The 16,384-nt window shown below is 32.9% G+C and overlaps 1 protein-coding gene across 1 annotated transcript; it reads right to left on the bottom strand.

The window, feature by feature from the left end:
* Positions 1–4,370: 4,370 nt before the first annotated feature.
* LOC147569372 (uncharacterized) lies at positions 4,371–6,581 on the bottom strand. The gene is made up of 4 exons (XM_086662608.1): positions 6,451–6,581; positions 5,837–6,198; positions 5,229–5,631; positions 4,371–5,010 (listed from the first exon to the last, which is right to left on the bottom strand). Exons 1-4 carry the CDS (start codon positions 6,579–6,581, stop codon positions 4,371–4,373), a joined length of 1,536 nt encoding a protein of 511 aa, XP_086518734.1.
* Positions 6,582–16,384: the final 9,803 nt, after the last annotated feature.

Genomic DNA, 16,384 nt, shown 5'->3' with positions numbered 1-16,384 from the left:
AGCAGAGGAAGAAGTAGGACCTTCAAAGAAATCAAAAAACAAAGAAATCTCATCCAATTTAGAAGTTGAAGCTGGTAAAAAGACGAAAAATAGAACACTTTCTGTCAAAGAGGTATGATTTATGAGAAAGTTTTAATACTTTCAATCCATTATGTTATTATATTGTAAATTATATATAATTTACATGTAATATTGTTAATTTTACATATAAATGTATCAAATTTATGTAAAAGGTTGGAGCAAGCTCAACTACAAAGAAAGGGAAGGAAAAAGAGAACAATTGTCGTACTGTTGACATAGTGGGTGAAAAGAAGATAATACCACAGGGTAAGACTGTCAATCCTTTCAGATACAGCTTGAGTAAACCCATCGAATTGATTACAAGCCACCGTCAGTACATGACGGAAGAGATGAAGGAAGAGATTGGAAAAACACCTTTCTCAAAGCTTTTTGATTCCATGGCAGAGGGTTTCATCCTTAGGGAAAACTATATTACTCGTCCAATAAATGCAATTCTAGATATTCTGTGTCGATACAAAAAATCGACAAAGAAATTCATTATTGGTGGGGTTGAGTTAGAGTTTAAACCAGAAGATGTATCCCTATTGCTTGGTATGCCAATGGAGGGTGCAGAATACGATGCTTTCCCAAAGTTTCATGAACAAGATCCCTTCAAGTGTTCCTTTTTAATGAAATATTTTGAAGAACCTATAAGAAAGTCAAGTAACAAGAACAAGGGGATTTCAAGTGCTTATGTTGCAATGGCACTACAGAGATGCATTAGAAACCAGGAACCAGCAATCGAATTTGTGAGTCTTCTAATCATGTTGTTAGCAGCCAACTTCCTCTTTGCAACTTTGGCTGGTTTCACTGTTCTTCCAAGCATTTATAAGAACATAATGTCGAGAAGGGCTATCAATAGGGTGTCATGGCCAAGAGCCATACACTCTTACATGATGGAAACCATTGACAAACATGCTGAAGAACCAACAAAAGCATCTGGTTGTCTGTTACTTTTACCTGTAAGTATGCATAATGTACTTGATATATGTTATAATTTATCCAGAAGATAACATACTTTATATATAATTATGTTTATAATCGTTTTGTGATGTGGAATTTTTAATTTTTCTTCTATAGTTCTGGGTATGCATGCACACATCACTTTATCCTAAGAATACTTTGAATGCAAAAAAATATCCAAGGTTCTTGAGATGGTCAGTTGATGATTTTAGTAATGGAATGGAGAGCGATATTGCCGGACTTGAAGAAGATCAGGTATGATTTCTGTAACATTTTTTCATATTTATCATAAAGTATATATAATTTATAATAAACATTGTTACATGATACTACCTGATTATGAAGAAATCATGAAATATATATTATTTATTATAATTTTTGAATAAATTATGCTAAAATGCAGGTAATTGTTAGTGTTGAAGAAGAAAATAGTGAAGAAGAGCATGGTTTGCTCAATTTTACTGAAAAGGTTGATATTGAATTAACCTATGATCAGAAAATTGATATGCTAGAGATGATTGAATCTCTAAAAAGTGGAATGAAGTCAAAGGATGTTGAAATAGAGATGTTGAAAAAAGAAAATGCTGAGTTGAAGGGTCAACTTAAAATGAAAGAAAAAGTTAATGTGGAGGAATTTGAAGATCAAGTTAATGATGAAAATGATGAAGATGTAGGAAAAGAAGATGGAATGGAAGGTGGGTATGAATGTAGTGAAAAAGAAGAAGATAGAGAAGTGGAGCAAACTGTTGTTGATGATGGTGGTAATCAACATGATAGTGATGATAACTATGATGGTGGCAATAACTTTGGTGAGACTTTCTAACTTTTGTTTTTATAAGAAATTTGGGTATTTCAATGCTTACAGTATGCATAATTGCAATATCTATTTATATATACAACGTAAATTATATATACTTTATACAACAATATGATTTGTTTAGATCACTTGTTACAGTACAACACAAAAAATATGCATTATTTTTCTCAAATGTTTTGTTTTTTATTGTACAGCATTTGATGAAAATGTACCATGCACAGCAATAGTCAAGTATCAAGCGGTGGAAGAAAGAGTTTATAGTAGCACACCAACATTTGACCTTGGTATTGATGATAATGAGCCAAGTGACTTTGCTGGTGTGGCAGAAATTGCAAGATCTTACAAAGGAAAAGATGTACTAATTGATGAAGATGATGATTTTGAAGAGCCTTCACCAAAGACAGTAAAGAAGGCAAGGACAAAGTCAAAAGCATCAAAAGGTGTAGGATCGAAACAAGATGATGTTGTTAAAACACCTAAGCAAAATTCTCTTATCAAAAGAGTGAAGGAAGCCCCCAGGACAAGAAAGCATACTGAAAAGGCAGATCCAAAATTAATTGGAGGTAAGGTTACTAAGAAGCATGCTACAATGTCGAAAAAGGAGGTGGTGAATGTCGAAACTGAAGAAGATACTAAAGGGAAGAAAGCAGCATCAGATGATAATGAGCCACTGTGCAACTGGAAGAAGAGCAAAGTATGGAAACAAGTTAAAGATGATGAAAAGGGGCTGTTGGAAGAGTTTAGCAAAGAAGGAAAAAACACGTAATCTGTTTAATATATATTTTATATGTTATATGTTGTTGAACAATGTTTATGTTGTTGAAGCATTAGTACTGTGTTTGTAATTGACATTTTGTGAGCTTTATTAAAGAGTTTTATTAAGAGTTTTATTAATATTTCTATATTGACTAACAATAACACTAATGCAGAACACTTGTTTGGACAAATCAAATCATGAGTGAGATCAGAGGGAGACAGTTGGACCTACTAATGATGAATTGCGAGACAGATGCTCAGATCATAAATTGGTGGGCAAAACATTTATTTGATGAAGTAATGGTTGGAGCTGGACAAGTATTCATTCTTGGAGCAGAGTTATGGGTAAGTGTTCAGATAATTTATAATAACGTATGCATTATATTTATAAAGTATGAATAGTTTACATGATATTGGTTGTTCTGTTATATTATGAAATGAATAATTTATGTTAAATCATGGATAATTTATCAAACAACATCACTACTCACTATTACATTACACATCTTGTTACAACTTTATGTATACAGATGTGTTCAGTCACAAACTTTTAGATTATAGTCTGTAAATTATAGAGGATTTACATGAAAATTATCGTATTGTTTAATGTTTTATTTAATATTTATATGATAAAATGCAAACTTGGTATGCAAATTTTGAATGGTTATTGTACAGACAATGATAAAATGCAAGGCAACCAAAGCAAACATAAACGCAGTATTCAAAGATCGGATTTTAAATGAGGCTGATAGAGGGCTGCTGTCGTTTTTAGTTGCACCCATGTGTCATGCAATGATTACAGATGTAAGTAGGGGTATCCATTGGACGTTGCTTGTTTTTGATTATTATGATCAAACTTGGACACACTACAACTCCTTGTACTTCGACATCAAAATGCGTAAAGTTTGCGAAGAAAATGCTAAGAAGTATGCGCAGGAGATACTTGATGTGCTTCATGAAATACAATATGTTAGCCCTGAATATAAAAAGAAATGTAAGGAGTTAAAATCGCCGTATGATCATCAACAAGGAGAGTAGTAAGTACCAACCTTGCTAGATTATTTTACATATTACTATTATACATATTCATTAACAGATACTTATTCCATGGCTGCCAATTTTTAATTAATTTGTGTATGATGTACAGTGCGGATTGTGGACCATTTATTATGCTACATATGGAGATGTTGTTCATGAAAAATTACAAATGGGATGTACCTAAAGATTTTCTTAGTGATGATTGGACGGTTTTAGCACAACGAAAGAGGGCGCAAGTGACGTACGAGCTTCTGAATGAAACGAAAGAACAGTGGAGAAAGAATTTATAATAGTTTAAATTTTCATTTTTTTGGAAGGTCTTGAAATTTTTGGTCGAATGTAATATCTAGAAGTATTTGAACGCAAAATCAATCTATTGACAGATTCTCTATCTGGTTTTTTTTTATAAGTGTTTGGATTGTGATTTAAATTATAGTAATTTATGTTAGTTATAATCCAGATTCAGACACTTATATGGTGTACTGATACAAATTCAGAAATATTACCACGGAATAATTTATCATGTATACTAAATTATTATAATTTATGGGATAAATTCTAGTATCCATAAAAAATACTAACAACTTTTTCCTAAATTACTTATAATTTAAAGTAAATTGTGCACACATTTGAAAACAAAGTAAGTCATTTATCATAAACATTTAAATTTTCAAAATTGTTTCGCATTAATAAGAACCGGAGATACATTATTTTTGCTGTAAGTGAAGAAAGAACATCAAATATTAACCCTACATGTGGAGCGATTGTGGTAGGAAGGTTGCTTACACCTACCACATATCCTCAATTTCCTTGGAATGTTTCCTGAGCTCTCGATACGTACTGTTCTTGGCCTACCCGGTCTACGACGAATCAACTGTGGGAGTGTTTTTGTGTCTTCATCAAATGAACGAGGCTCATCATAATTTGGAATTGGCATTATATGTTCCTGGTAAGTCTTAACATAAGACTCAGTTGTCCATATAGGATCATAAAAACAATCTTGTTGATCGTCATCCAAAGTTTTTATGCACAACATAGCGTGCTCACAAGGAACCATATCTACCTGCCACCTTCTACATGTACAAGTAAGATTTAGAAGATCAACACTATGTGATGGATCAGAATAAACCTCAAATATGAGTGGAGCAGCCTGTGCATAATTCCAAGTAGCTGCACTATCATGTTTAGATTTCAGAAGATCAGTGATGGTTGGACACAAGAACGTAGTCCATTTGTTGGACAATTCACGTGCTACATTCATCTTGTTCATTATATGTGTACGTATTGCATCCAACATTGCTGTAATTGGTAGTACACGAGCAAATTTGATTTGATTATTGAAGGACTCCGATAGTTGAGAAGTTATTGCTGTGTACCTGTTTGAACAAAACAAAATAATATAGTTAAATCATGATTTAAAAAATTCAAAAAGGTGTTTACATTACAGCTACTTTGTCCAAAGTAGCAATGATGTTTGTAAAAGTATAATAAATGTATGAAACATTATGAATTTAACATCATAAATTATGAAAAATTTAGTAAGAATCATATGTGATTTTCACCAACATATTTTGTATAGTTATATTGATCAAACCTTGGGCCGGGGAAGAATGAATCTGCCCATGATGCAGGGTCTAAGGATTGAAAAAAAGAAGCAACTTTGGAACCACCCATTTGTATCATCTGGTTAATAGTATTATTATACTCAGACTCTGGAATAGCTCTGGCTTCCTTGAAAATCAATGATTGAAAGAACTTAGATTTTCGAGCTCCATTAGCGAGTCTTAAATTGAGGTTGTTCCTCAGATGCCAAACACAAAAAGAATGGTTTGCTGTTGGGAAAATTTTCTTAACACCGTTGATAATACCGTTGTGACGGTCTGAAATAAAAGTATATGTCTTCTCCATATCCACCGCATTGCGTAAATGACCCAAAAACCATTCCCAATTAATGTCATTCTCTGCGTCAACAACAGCATAAGCAAAGGGAAACAGACCTGCAATAAAGAAATATGTTAGACAAATCCATAATACTGTAATCAAATATAACACAATTACAACTAAAGCATAATTAATGTATATTGATACTTAAAAGTTTGTTCTAAATTATGGAGGTAATTTTAAAATTATAAATAATGACATTAAAAGTATAATAACTGAAGTCATAATATATAATATTTTGAACAAGTATTGGTAACTAACCATTGTTTCCATCCTTAGCAACAGCAGATAGAATGCAACCGTTGAAACGAGTTTTGCAAAAGGTTCCATCAACGTATATAACAGGTCTACAATATTTGAATCCAGCCATACAAGCATGTGGTGCTATAAAAATTCTTTGAAATCGACGAGTAGCGTCGTCGATTTCTAATTGGACTATGCTGTTTGGATTTGTCCGTGAAAAGGCATCAGCATACCATTTAAGTTTTGCATATGAATCTCCTTCCTGGCCAAATGCTTCGTTCATTGCAACTTTCTTCCCCTCATATGTGTAGTAATATGGAAGTTGAACGCCGTAGTCCTTCAAGAAATCATTCTTCAAACTTTTAGTGGAACGATCTGGACTTCTCGAAACATCATCAAGAATAAGTTTACCAACAAAAGAACTGTTGATTTTGGGTTTTTTGGTCTTCTTAATGAAATCAGCACAGTCATGTTTCATTTCCAAATCTTTCAAAATGAACATCGAATCGCAATTTAATGGTGCCAAACCATGCACTCTCCATTTGCAATCTTCCACAGGACACACAGCAGTAACACGCTTTGTATCATTTTTTAAGAATTTGAAATCATGTCCTGTGTTGATACTATATTGCCTGAGAGCATATCGAAACGATTTGGCACCACCGGGGAAGAGCTGTCCTACTTCTGTAAATATCTTATCCCAACCCTCTGATTTCAATTTAATTTGCTTAAGTTGATGTGTTGATTGTGCCTGGGAATCCATCTGTGATAACACGTTGTAAAAATTTTAAATACACATAAATTTTGCATAAAAATATACTTATGTATAATAAAGCATGCATACTTTATAGTAAAATATTCATAATTGATAATAAAGAATCATTATGAATAAAAATTTTGCGAATATTTTTTGTTAAAAAAACGAACTCTGATTTAAGTTAAAGTATACATAATTTGTATTTAAAACATGTAATTTGTTATACAAAAAACATATCATTGATTAATATTCTAGTAAAGTATATATAATTAGTATGACATTATGAAATGTAGATTACAAGCTCAAAATGATTGAGATTCTGTTGATAGAGTTATTTACAATAAATTATGATACTTTATGATAAAGTGTAGGAGCTTATAATTCTGTTATGATGAACCGTACGGAAAACACACGATTCAATTATCCAGAAGGATTGAAAACCGGATCTGAACAAAAAGTAACAAATCTCATTGAGCTTAATCTACTTATATTTAGAGGATTGAATCTTTCTGTATTAAAAAGTTAAGTTAGATTCAGTAATGAAGAGTTAATTCATCAAACCAGCTACCATTGAATAGATCCTTAGAGAGAGAAAGAAAATCATAGATTCATATCCATAAGAAACAGAAACATTAAATAGAAGATTGTTTACCTGAGATTGGTTAGCTCTAATGAAGTTTTAACAATATAATTGCATTAATGGAAGTTGAAGATTGTAAATCAACATATTCATAATCTAAAACAAGATCAAAGAAAGTTGTAAACAGATGAATTTTATACCTGATTAAGAATGGTGATTATGATTGCTGCAACTCAAATGATTCTGTTTTAATGAAGGAATTACGTTTTTCAACAGATGAAGGGATAGAGTGAGAAAGATGATACGATATCAGTTACAAAACTTCCTTATTATGATAAGATCACGATTGCTTAATATAAAACGTGATTGGAGAGAGAAACATTGAGATAAAAATGGAAAATATATTAACCGATTTTGTTTTTTAAACTGTTAAGATATTTGAATAAGGTTAGACTGGGTATTATGAAAGTATAATTGTTCTAGGGATTTGTGATTACTCTCTAGATTGACCCAAAAGGATTAGATATCTATTTCTAATAATATTTTGGTTTTTAAACCCTTTATGGGATTAGAGGGGACTAAATCTCCTATTAGGACCAGTTTTTTGGATCATAGACCCAAAAATTCTAATAAATAAGGGGGGATATTGGTAGCCACATTATAACCACCTAACTTGTTACCTATGTGTTTTTTTGCTCTTTTGAGAGATAAATCCTTCTTCATCTTCTTTTATACAAACCCTTTCTTTTTATGTTGAAAATTATACAAACTTTATAGTCCACTTTATAAAAACAAAAACTCTATAGTCCACCATGATTGCTTGTCTTTCCAAATATGTGTTTCCCACATTGCCACATGGCTGCATTGAAACACTTTTGTCATTTGTGAAACTTACCTACTTCTCATCCCTCCAATTTTTTTTTTTGTTGAAGACTCATCCCTCCAATTAGAGTATATCTAATGAAGAAACAATCTTAAACATTTCAAATGTGATTTAGAATTTTTATTTAATTTATTTTGATGTAAATCAATTAAAATTTCTAAGATGAGGTAGCAGTTAAATATAGATATTTGAAAATAACATTATAATTCTAAAGTATTCTCTTGAGATATTTCTAGCTATCCAACTTATCAATTTAATATTAAAACCAAGAGAAGTCAAGTTTTCATATATTTTCAAAATACTTAATTATTTATTTTGCAAAAACAACCATGTCATATACGTAAACAAAACAACTTTAGAAATTTACACAGGAAGACATGAGAAAAATTGAAGATTTCTATTTTCGTCGCAGAAGAATGAGAGTCTTAATAAAAATTGACGCATGACTAAAAGTTGTGTATACTTTCTTTTTCTAATAATAATTAGAGTGCATTTTTTCCCCTTTGTATGAGAGTCAACTTCATTATTTTATTGATTTATTGCTTTAATTAATATCAATAACCCCAGTGCCAATAGCATTGATATTTGTTATAATTTCTTATTAACTATAAAAAAAAGAAAACTAAAATCACCATTAAATTTCATCTGCTCTAGAATTTATTAGAGAAAATAAGAGTGGTATTCGAAAACAAATTTCGGAAAAGGAGAAATTAGAATAGTAGCCCAAGATGGACCCATTTGTGTAAGACCGGATTATATAATTTATTTATTTATTATTTTTTTTTTTGGGGGTTGGGCCATTGGTCCAAAAAGGGGGCCAAAATGAAAATTTCATCCAAAGTTGCCTAAAAATGAAAGGGAGGTCCAATGTGTCAGATTGGGGGTCAAAATTACGTAAAGGGCCCTTAGAAAATAAAGTATTTACCGTTCATGCCATCGAAAATTCTCGAGAAACGATTTTTTTTCTGAAAAATAATCTGACAACCCGTCCATCAGAATCTGTACTGTTCAGAAAATTACGGAACAGGCACCGAAAAATTTCCGGGAAACGAAATTTTTTTTGGGAAATTATTTTATTTACTGGAAATTTTTTTTCTGTACTAGACATTTTTGCTGGGCGGGAATTTGAAATTTCGTAAACGAATTTGAAAATTTGGGCGGGAATTTGAAATTTCGTTTGAAAATTTCAAAACTTCGAAAAAAAAATTTGTGACCGGGAAATTATTTTATTTACTGGAAATTTTTTTCTGTACTAGACAATTTTGCTGGGCGGGAATTTAAAATTTTCAATATTTGCCCGGGAATTTAAAATTTTCAAAAAAATTTGGGGGAATTTGAAATTTTGTTTGAAAATTTCGAAAAAAAGATTTCGTTTGAAAATTTCAAAAAAATTTGAAAATTGGAATTTTTTGTGTACGGGAAATTATTTTATTTACCGGGAAGAGATGGTTTGCTGGGCGGGAATTTGAAATTTCGTTTGAAAATTTCAAATTTTCAAAAAATTTTGAAAATTTAAATTTTTCGTATACTGGTAAATTATTTTATTTACCAGACATTTTTTTTTTCAGGAAAACGTCAGCATGTCCCGTCCAAGGGCAAGAGGGGAATAAAAAAAAAAACTGACATTTGGACCTGCAACTAATTTTTGGGCAAGAGTGGACTTTTTTTGGGTTTACCCCCCAGATTTTGGACTGTTGACTCAAAAATCCTTTTTTTTTTTGAGAAAAAGCCAAATAGCATAAATAACCCATCACAAGGATGAAGAGTAACATGAGAATTACAAAACGTTGACTAATCCAATTTGTCAGAATACGAGGGACTTTATATATATATATATATATATATATATATATATATATATATATATATATATAGACAGATTACTCAATTACATAAACAAGAGATTTCTCCAAAACGTTGACTAATCCAATTTGTCAGAATACGAGGGACTTTCAGTTGGAAAATTCAAAGAAGCGTCCCTTTTTATAATCCATTCTTAAAAACTTGAGAATTACAAACATTTCTCTTAAAATTTTATCTATATAACAGGGTATTCCGTCTCTATGGTTCATAACATTATAGGTTTGAAAAGTAGGGACCGGGGAGAGAGTTTAGCTATAGTTTAAGGATTCAAACAGAAAAACTAAAAGTGCGTAATAGAGTTGACTTTCAGTCTTAACTTAGAACACATTAAAGCTTTCTAGCCCACTACGATGCCACCTTGGATTGACATACAAACCTTTTGTGCGTTGATCAAGTTGCATAGAGATCTGTAATAAAAGTTTGATAGACTCCTCCCATTCGTTAAGCCCCCATAATCCGGTCTTAACTGTCTAGTATTTTAGTATGTAAGCACAACTTTATATTTTGTCTCTCAAGGAGGGCTAGGCTATATATGTTACTACTTTTTTTTTTTTTTGAAACCATGCGAATCATTACATTCATAAGTGATTAAATCACAATGTTACATGGAAGATAATTCTTATTTCTCTCCTCTGAAAACTTCATGAGAGTTACATACCTTTAAATGCAAAGTGCCTCATGAAGGGAAAGAAATTGGACCAGGCACTGACTCCATAAAATGACCATAGAGGTCGAAAAAGAAAAAGATCCTAAAGATCGAGGATGAAAAGACCCTGAAGGTCGTGAATGAAAAGACCCTAAAGGTCGACAAAATAACTGAAAATAATCTAAAATAACTTATTGAATTAAAACTAAAAGAGCCACCGCCGCTAACGTCGGAAAACCGCCACTGTCGCCAGAAACCCGCCTCTGAACCCAGATTTGGCCGGAATAAATGTCGGAGACTTATAGCCGGAAAAGTTACTCCTTAAAATTCCATTTCAATTTTCTTCTAAAGCCGATCGATAAACCACTGTCTTCATTGATTTGATGGAGATAGATAGAAACTTGCTTCCTCTATTAAAAGGAAACTCTAGATAGAGCTTTCTGTTCCTTCTTCATCTTCTGTTTAATTATCTATTTATCTCTCTGTAATTGTTGTTGGTTCCATTTCATATGTTGTAGTAGAGCAAATTCAATGATAACAAGACATCAAACAAACACCTTTTTCACCATTAAATGGAATTATTAGAACCCTGGGATCAAAACATGAATGAAGATGATGTGATGGGATTTGACATCGACTCCGGCAAGAAGAATTGATTTAAGAAATTGAAGCAACAGGGGATGAAACCATTGAAACTTAAAGCAGATTCAAAATGAGAGTATGATCCATTGAATCTTCTTCCAAGCCGTACTTAGAGAAGGAATTGGGTAAATCACCATCTCGAATCAAACTAAACAAAGTTAAGAGTTTGATCCCGCTCAATCACCACCATAGCCCGAACGAATCAAACGATTTAGGATAGAAAAAGAGGAAGAAAATTATGAAGGAAGCATAAAAGAGGGAGATCCGGCGAAGGGAAACCCTTCGCCGGAAAGGCTGGATCTTGAAACTCTTTCTCTCTCTAGGAAGAAAACCGTTTTTCCTTCACTCCCGAACTCTTCAAAATAACTGAGTGACGTCTTTTTTCCCTGAGAAATGGACTACGATCTACGTTAGTCATTACATATCATTGATACATCGAGACGATGTGATAAACACGACATTGCCGAAATACTACTGAGCCTAAAGCTCGACGAATCAGACGACCTATAGGCTGACGAAATAAGTGGCCTAAAGCCTACATAAACAACTTTATTTTACACCCAAGTTCAATATTCCTGGATTTGTACTTCCGTGGGAACGAACCTAGACCTCTGCATTGCAGAGTATATGCACGACCAACTGGGCTACCAGTGATTGGCATAACTGAGTGATGTCGGTAGAGAAAAAATCACTGTATTTTTCACATGAAAAAGTTGTGAGCAGATTGGCCATAAGGATCACTTACCTTAATACCTTCTCTTGTCATCAGACAAAAAGAATAAGTGACAATATAGAAATATATTTAAGCCCATCCTCTATACTGTTCCAATTTTTTTTTTTTTGTTGAAGGTTATACTGCTCCAAGTTTTTCTCAATTTCTCTATATAGTGCTTCTGTTGTTAAGTGGATCCACATTAGAGGTAAACCTACAAAGGGATATAACGGGAAAAGGCGAAACTATGTACGCACACACATCTATATTGATTTGGCCACAAAAAACCGTAGAAGTAGATACGTGCATATAAGAAAAATAGCGTGGCTCTCCTTAGTAAATAGTTTTGTTGTTACGGTAACTTGGCGTTACGGTAATGAACCGAAGGCTTTATGGACTAAGATTATCCGAAACAAAGACGGAGGCAATGCAGCAGTTTGGTTCCCTAGTTCTAGTGTCTTGTCCAGATTTGGAGGTCTATTGAGGGATATATTCTCAACTTTACCGATTATTAAAGCTCTCTAGATCATCAACATCAATGATGGCACTAAATCTTTATTTTGGGAAGATACTTGGCTTGAATCTATTCCCTTGAAGACTTCCTTTCTTAATTTGTGGAAGAAATCAAAACCCCAAGGATCTTTCTCTTAGGGAGGTAGTGAAGGATATATCTTTGCTGTCTGAAGGAGATGTCCTTCCGAAGGAGTGTCCTTCGACCAAGGTGGCAATGCGTTCAATTTATCAGTTAGGATAATGATGACTTTATCCGGAAGATCATCTAGTCCGGTTCAATTAGGGCTCGTAATGCTTAGCTAGAAGCCGCTTACGATCGTCTGGTTACTTCGTTAATCCGCGACTAACATAGACCGGATCCTACAACGGGTTGCTCCAAAAAGTGGTAGCTTGATCGGAGAGAGTTGACTAGTGGGGACTTGCCTATATATGGATATGATCCAGTCTGATAGTGCCAAAAGATGGAAATAATCGGGCTCAAAAGAGAAGCTTGAAAAAATGGAAAACCAACTTATGGGGTGTCCTGGCCAAGCCCGGTAAGGGATTGATCAGGACCGGCCATAATGTGGGAGTAGGCCGGCCAGGCCAAGCCCATTAATGGACGTAAGTGGTCGGCCACACTAAATTAGGAGAAACCCTAATTTCCAGTCAGAAAGAGTTCTGATGAGTTTATCTTTTCTGGGACTCATATTGAAACCTAATTTGAGTGAGACTCCTATTAGGTCTTCTCTATACAAGGGTCATTAGAGTTCAGATAAAAGGGTTGGATTTTTCTCAAGAGAAAGCAGATTCTCTCTCACAATATACTGCTAAGTGGAGATAGAAGATTTTAGAGAAAAGCTTCGAATCTATTTAATTAATCAAAAGAAGAACGGTTCTTCTTCTCAACCTTCAATGGAGTTCTAGCAGACAACAAAGAAGAGCAAGTTATTTACTCAGGCGTCTCAAGTAGAGGAGCGACAATTGGAGCTCTCATCTTCTTCGGGATAAAATCATTGGAATCTACTTCGCGGGAAAGCGAATCCAGGTATTCTACTTTCAGTTTCTAGTTCATTATTAGTTCATGCATATGATCCTGGTTATCTATCGTTAAACATATGATGTTTGAGATTCCGCTTACAACGTTAGTTAGATGATGAATAGTCTTTGACACGTACAAAACCCAACAGGTAGTAGTTGAACATTCTAATCATTTTAATTGGAACTTGAGCATGCCGAGCAATCTTTCCTCCACTCTAGCCATTGAAGCTTCAGAACTTCATCTTCGCTTAAATGCTTTCGGCACCCCACTTTCTAACTTGCCTAGCACAAGAGTATGGACTTTATCGAATAATGATCTCTTCTCCTCAAACTCGTTGTATAAACATTTAGAAGAACAAATTTCTCCTTCTATATCCTTTAGAGTTTTCCCAAAAGTGAAATTTGGAACAAATTTCTTCCATCTAAAATCTCATTCTTTCTTTGGGCTATTTGGCATAATGTAATTCCTACTACAGACTCTCTTCATAAAAGAGGTACATTTTTTATTAAAAGATGTATTATTTGTATGGTCGAAGAAGAATCTTGCAACCATTTGTTTTCAGAATGCTCATATGCCCAACAAATTTGGTTTATTCTTTCTGATAATTTCCCACAAAATATTAGTTCTTGTGTCTTAGTTGAAGAAGAGTTGATCGTGATTACCAAGAAATTTAGAAGCAAAGTTCGAAAATCTTTCTAGATCGCTCGTTCTCCATTTACTATCTTATGAGCTCTTTGGTTGGAGAGGAATGATGGGATGTACATATGTCCCGAACAATAACTTGTTTCCATTAAAGTACTTATTTTTTATTAGAGTTTCCTGTTGGATTGTAAGAAGACTACTCCGTTTTTAGATTTAGTTTTTCATTAACAAATTTTAATTTCTATCTAATTGTTTTTTTATATTGTGCTTTTCTTTTGTAATTCTCTGTGATGGCTCGTTGTCATCATTTTTTAATGAAATTGCCATTATAAATAAAATATAGTGTGTACATATAAAGTTCTCATATGGAAAAGAGTTGTTCAAGCTAGGTATAAATCCAGATATCTCATAAAAAAAAAAGGTATAAATGCAGATGAAACTTCAAAGCCTAAACAACAAAATACATACATACATATATATATATATATACATCGATTTTGTTATTTCACATCGAAATGATTCAGTAGGTGTTTATTTTATTTTTCTTGCATGGACTACAGGAGTCATTACTATGCATTAACACATCATGAAATATTATTTCTTTTTGTTATTTCACATCAAAATGATTCGATAGGTGATTTTTTTTTTTACATAGACGACAAGAGTCTTTACAAGGCATTAATATAACACGAAGGGCTAATATGAAGATACATCAAGATTCGTGAATTTGATAAACACTATAATAAACTAATTCTAAAAGATCGGAGCCCTTAAAGGCCAACTACTTAAAGGCAATTTTAAGGCCCCAAAGCCCAACCTATCTACAACCAAAATTTACTAAATCATAGATTTCTACTCCTGTAGACTGAACATGGGACTTCTAGATTGTGAAATGAGTGTCCAACCACTACTTCAAAATGTGAGACTTAAGTGATTTTTTATTTCTTACGAAAGTGATTCATGTATAAATTGCATTTGATGCTGGCCTTCAATACTATAATTGAAAATCAGGGTATTATTTCACAATTAATTTTTAAAATTTGATGATGATTTTTTTTAGTATGAAACTGTATTTTATGTGACTATGAACATCACAATGGAAAGAACCTTTGAACATTTAATCGAAATTTCCACTTTGGAACAAAAGAAACAAATTCTAATTGATTATAAAATTAGTCAATGGAGCCACATTTAGTTCTGTGTACCCTGTTTATCTTTAAGCTTAGCTTAAACCTATTTCTATGATTCACACGAAGATAATCGGTAGTTTAATATTATTGAAACAGCCGTTTTATTTTTGCAGATAAAAACTAAACCTTGTATGATTCCTCGGACTGGTGTAAATGGGGTGTAAGAAGAAATGTTATTAAAAGTAAAATTATGGGACCACATTACCAACCATAAGTTAAAGATAAGGTTGTAATCGAAAGCACCGACGATTCAAGCTCATTAATATTGTATATTGATTAGTTTTGGTAGATATAGCTAGAGATCAAGACAAAAGAAAAACACAAAAAAAGAACTCCAACTCAATCTACAACCACTTGAAAAATGAGATATTATAAAATTGAGGTTGCTATGCTTTTGTGGTCCTTGAGCTTTTATAAGTTTCTCATTAACTATTCAAGAAAGAGAAAGAAGAACTAACAAAAATGATGGAGTTACTAAAGTACAATGGCATTTATATTTTCTAAGTAGAGAAGTTTCTAAGTAAAAAAAAGTAGTGTTCACTACTGGAAAACCTATACCTATTACTTTAATGGATTTAAATATTATAACTTTATTTATTATTATTATTATTATTATTATTATTATTATTTTATTACTTATAATTTCTTATTTGTTCAAGCCCAAGCCCAATAGTTACAGAATTTCGTTTCTGGTTGACGTTGCTGCGTGAGTCATCTAAATAGTTTTGGCACTTACTAAGTTTGATCTTGCAGCCATAGTCAACGCTCGATCTCCCAAACAATTACATACTATCGTATTGTTCATTATTCGAGCTCAACTCTGATACCACATGTGACGCCCCAAACACCCTAAAGTAGGCATGGGTGATGTGCTCTTAAAACCTGCTTCACTCTAAATAAGTGTCAAAAGGCAAAGTTAGAATTACTTCAAAGAAAAATCTTATAGTACCAATTAATATCATTAGGAAGGTAGAAACAAGTTTTTCACTAAGTTGCACAAACCCCTTTGGAAGAGAACAAAAATACCCTAATTGATTTTGGCCTTCATAGTAAAGCTTATAATGCTAGATGTCTTTTTTTGTCTCAAAGTGATGAACTCTAGCTAGAAGAGGAAGCA

Source organism: Eschscholzia californica, unplaced genomic scaffold, assembly GCF_041429995.1.
Source record: "Eschscholzia californica isolate CP2 unplaced genomic scaffold, dmEscCali1.0.p SCAF_1, whole genome shotgun sequence".
Classification (NCBI taxonomy): domain Eukaryota; kingdom Viridiplantae; phylum Streptophyta; class Magnoliopsida; order Ranunculales; family Papaveraceae; genus Eschscholzia; species Eschscholzia californica.
Note: the sequence above shows the minus strand (reverse complement) of the source record. Positions and strands in the feature narration are given on the sequence as shown.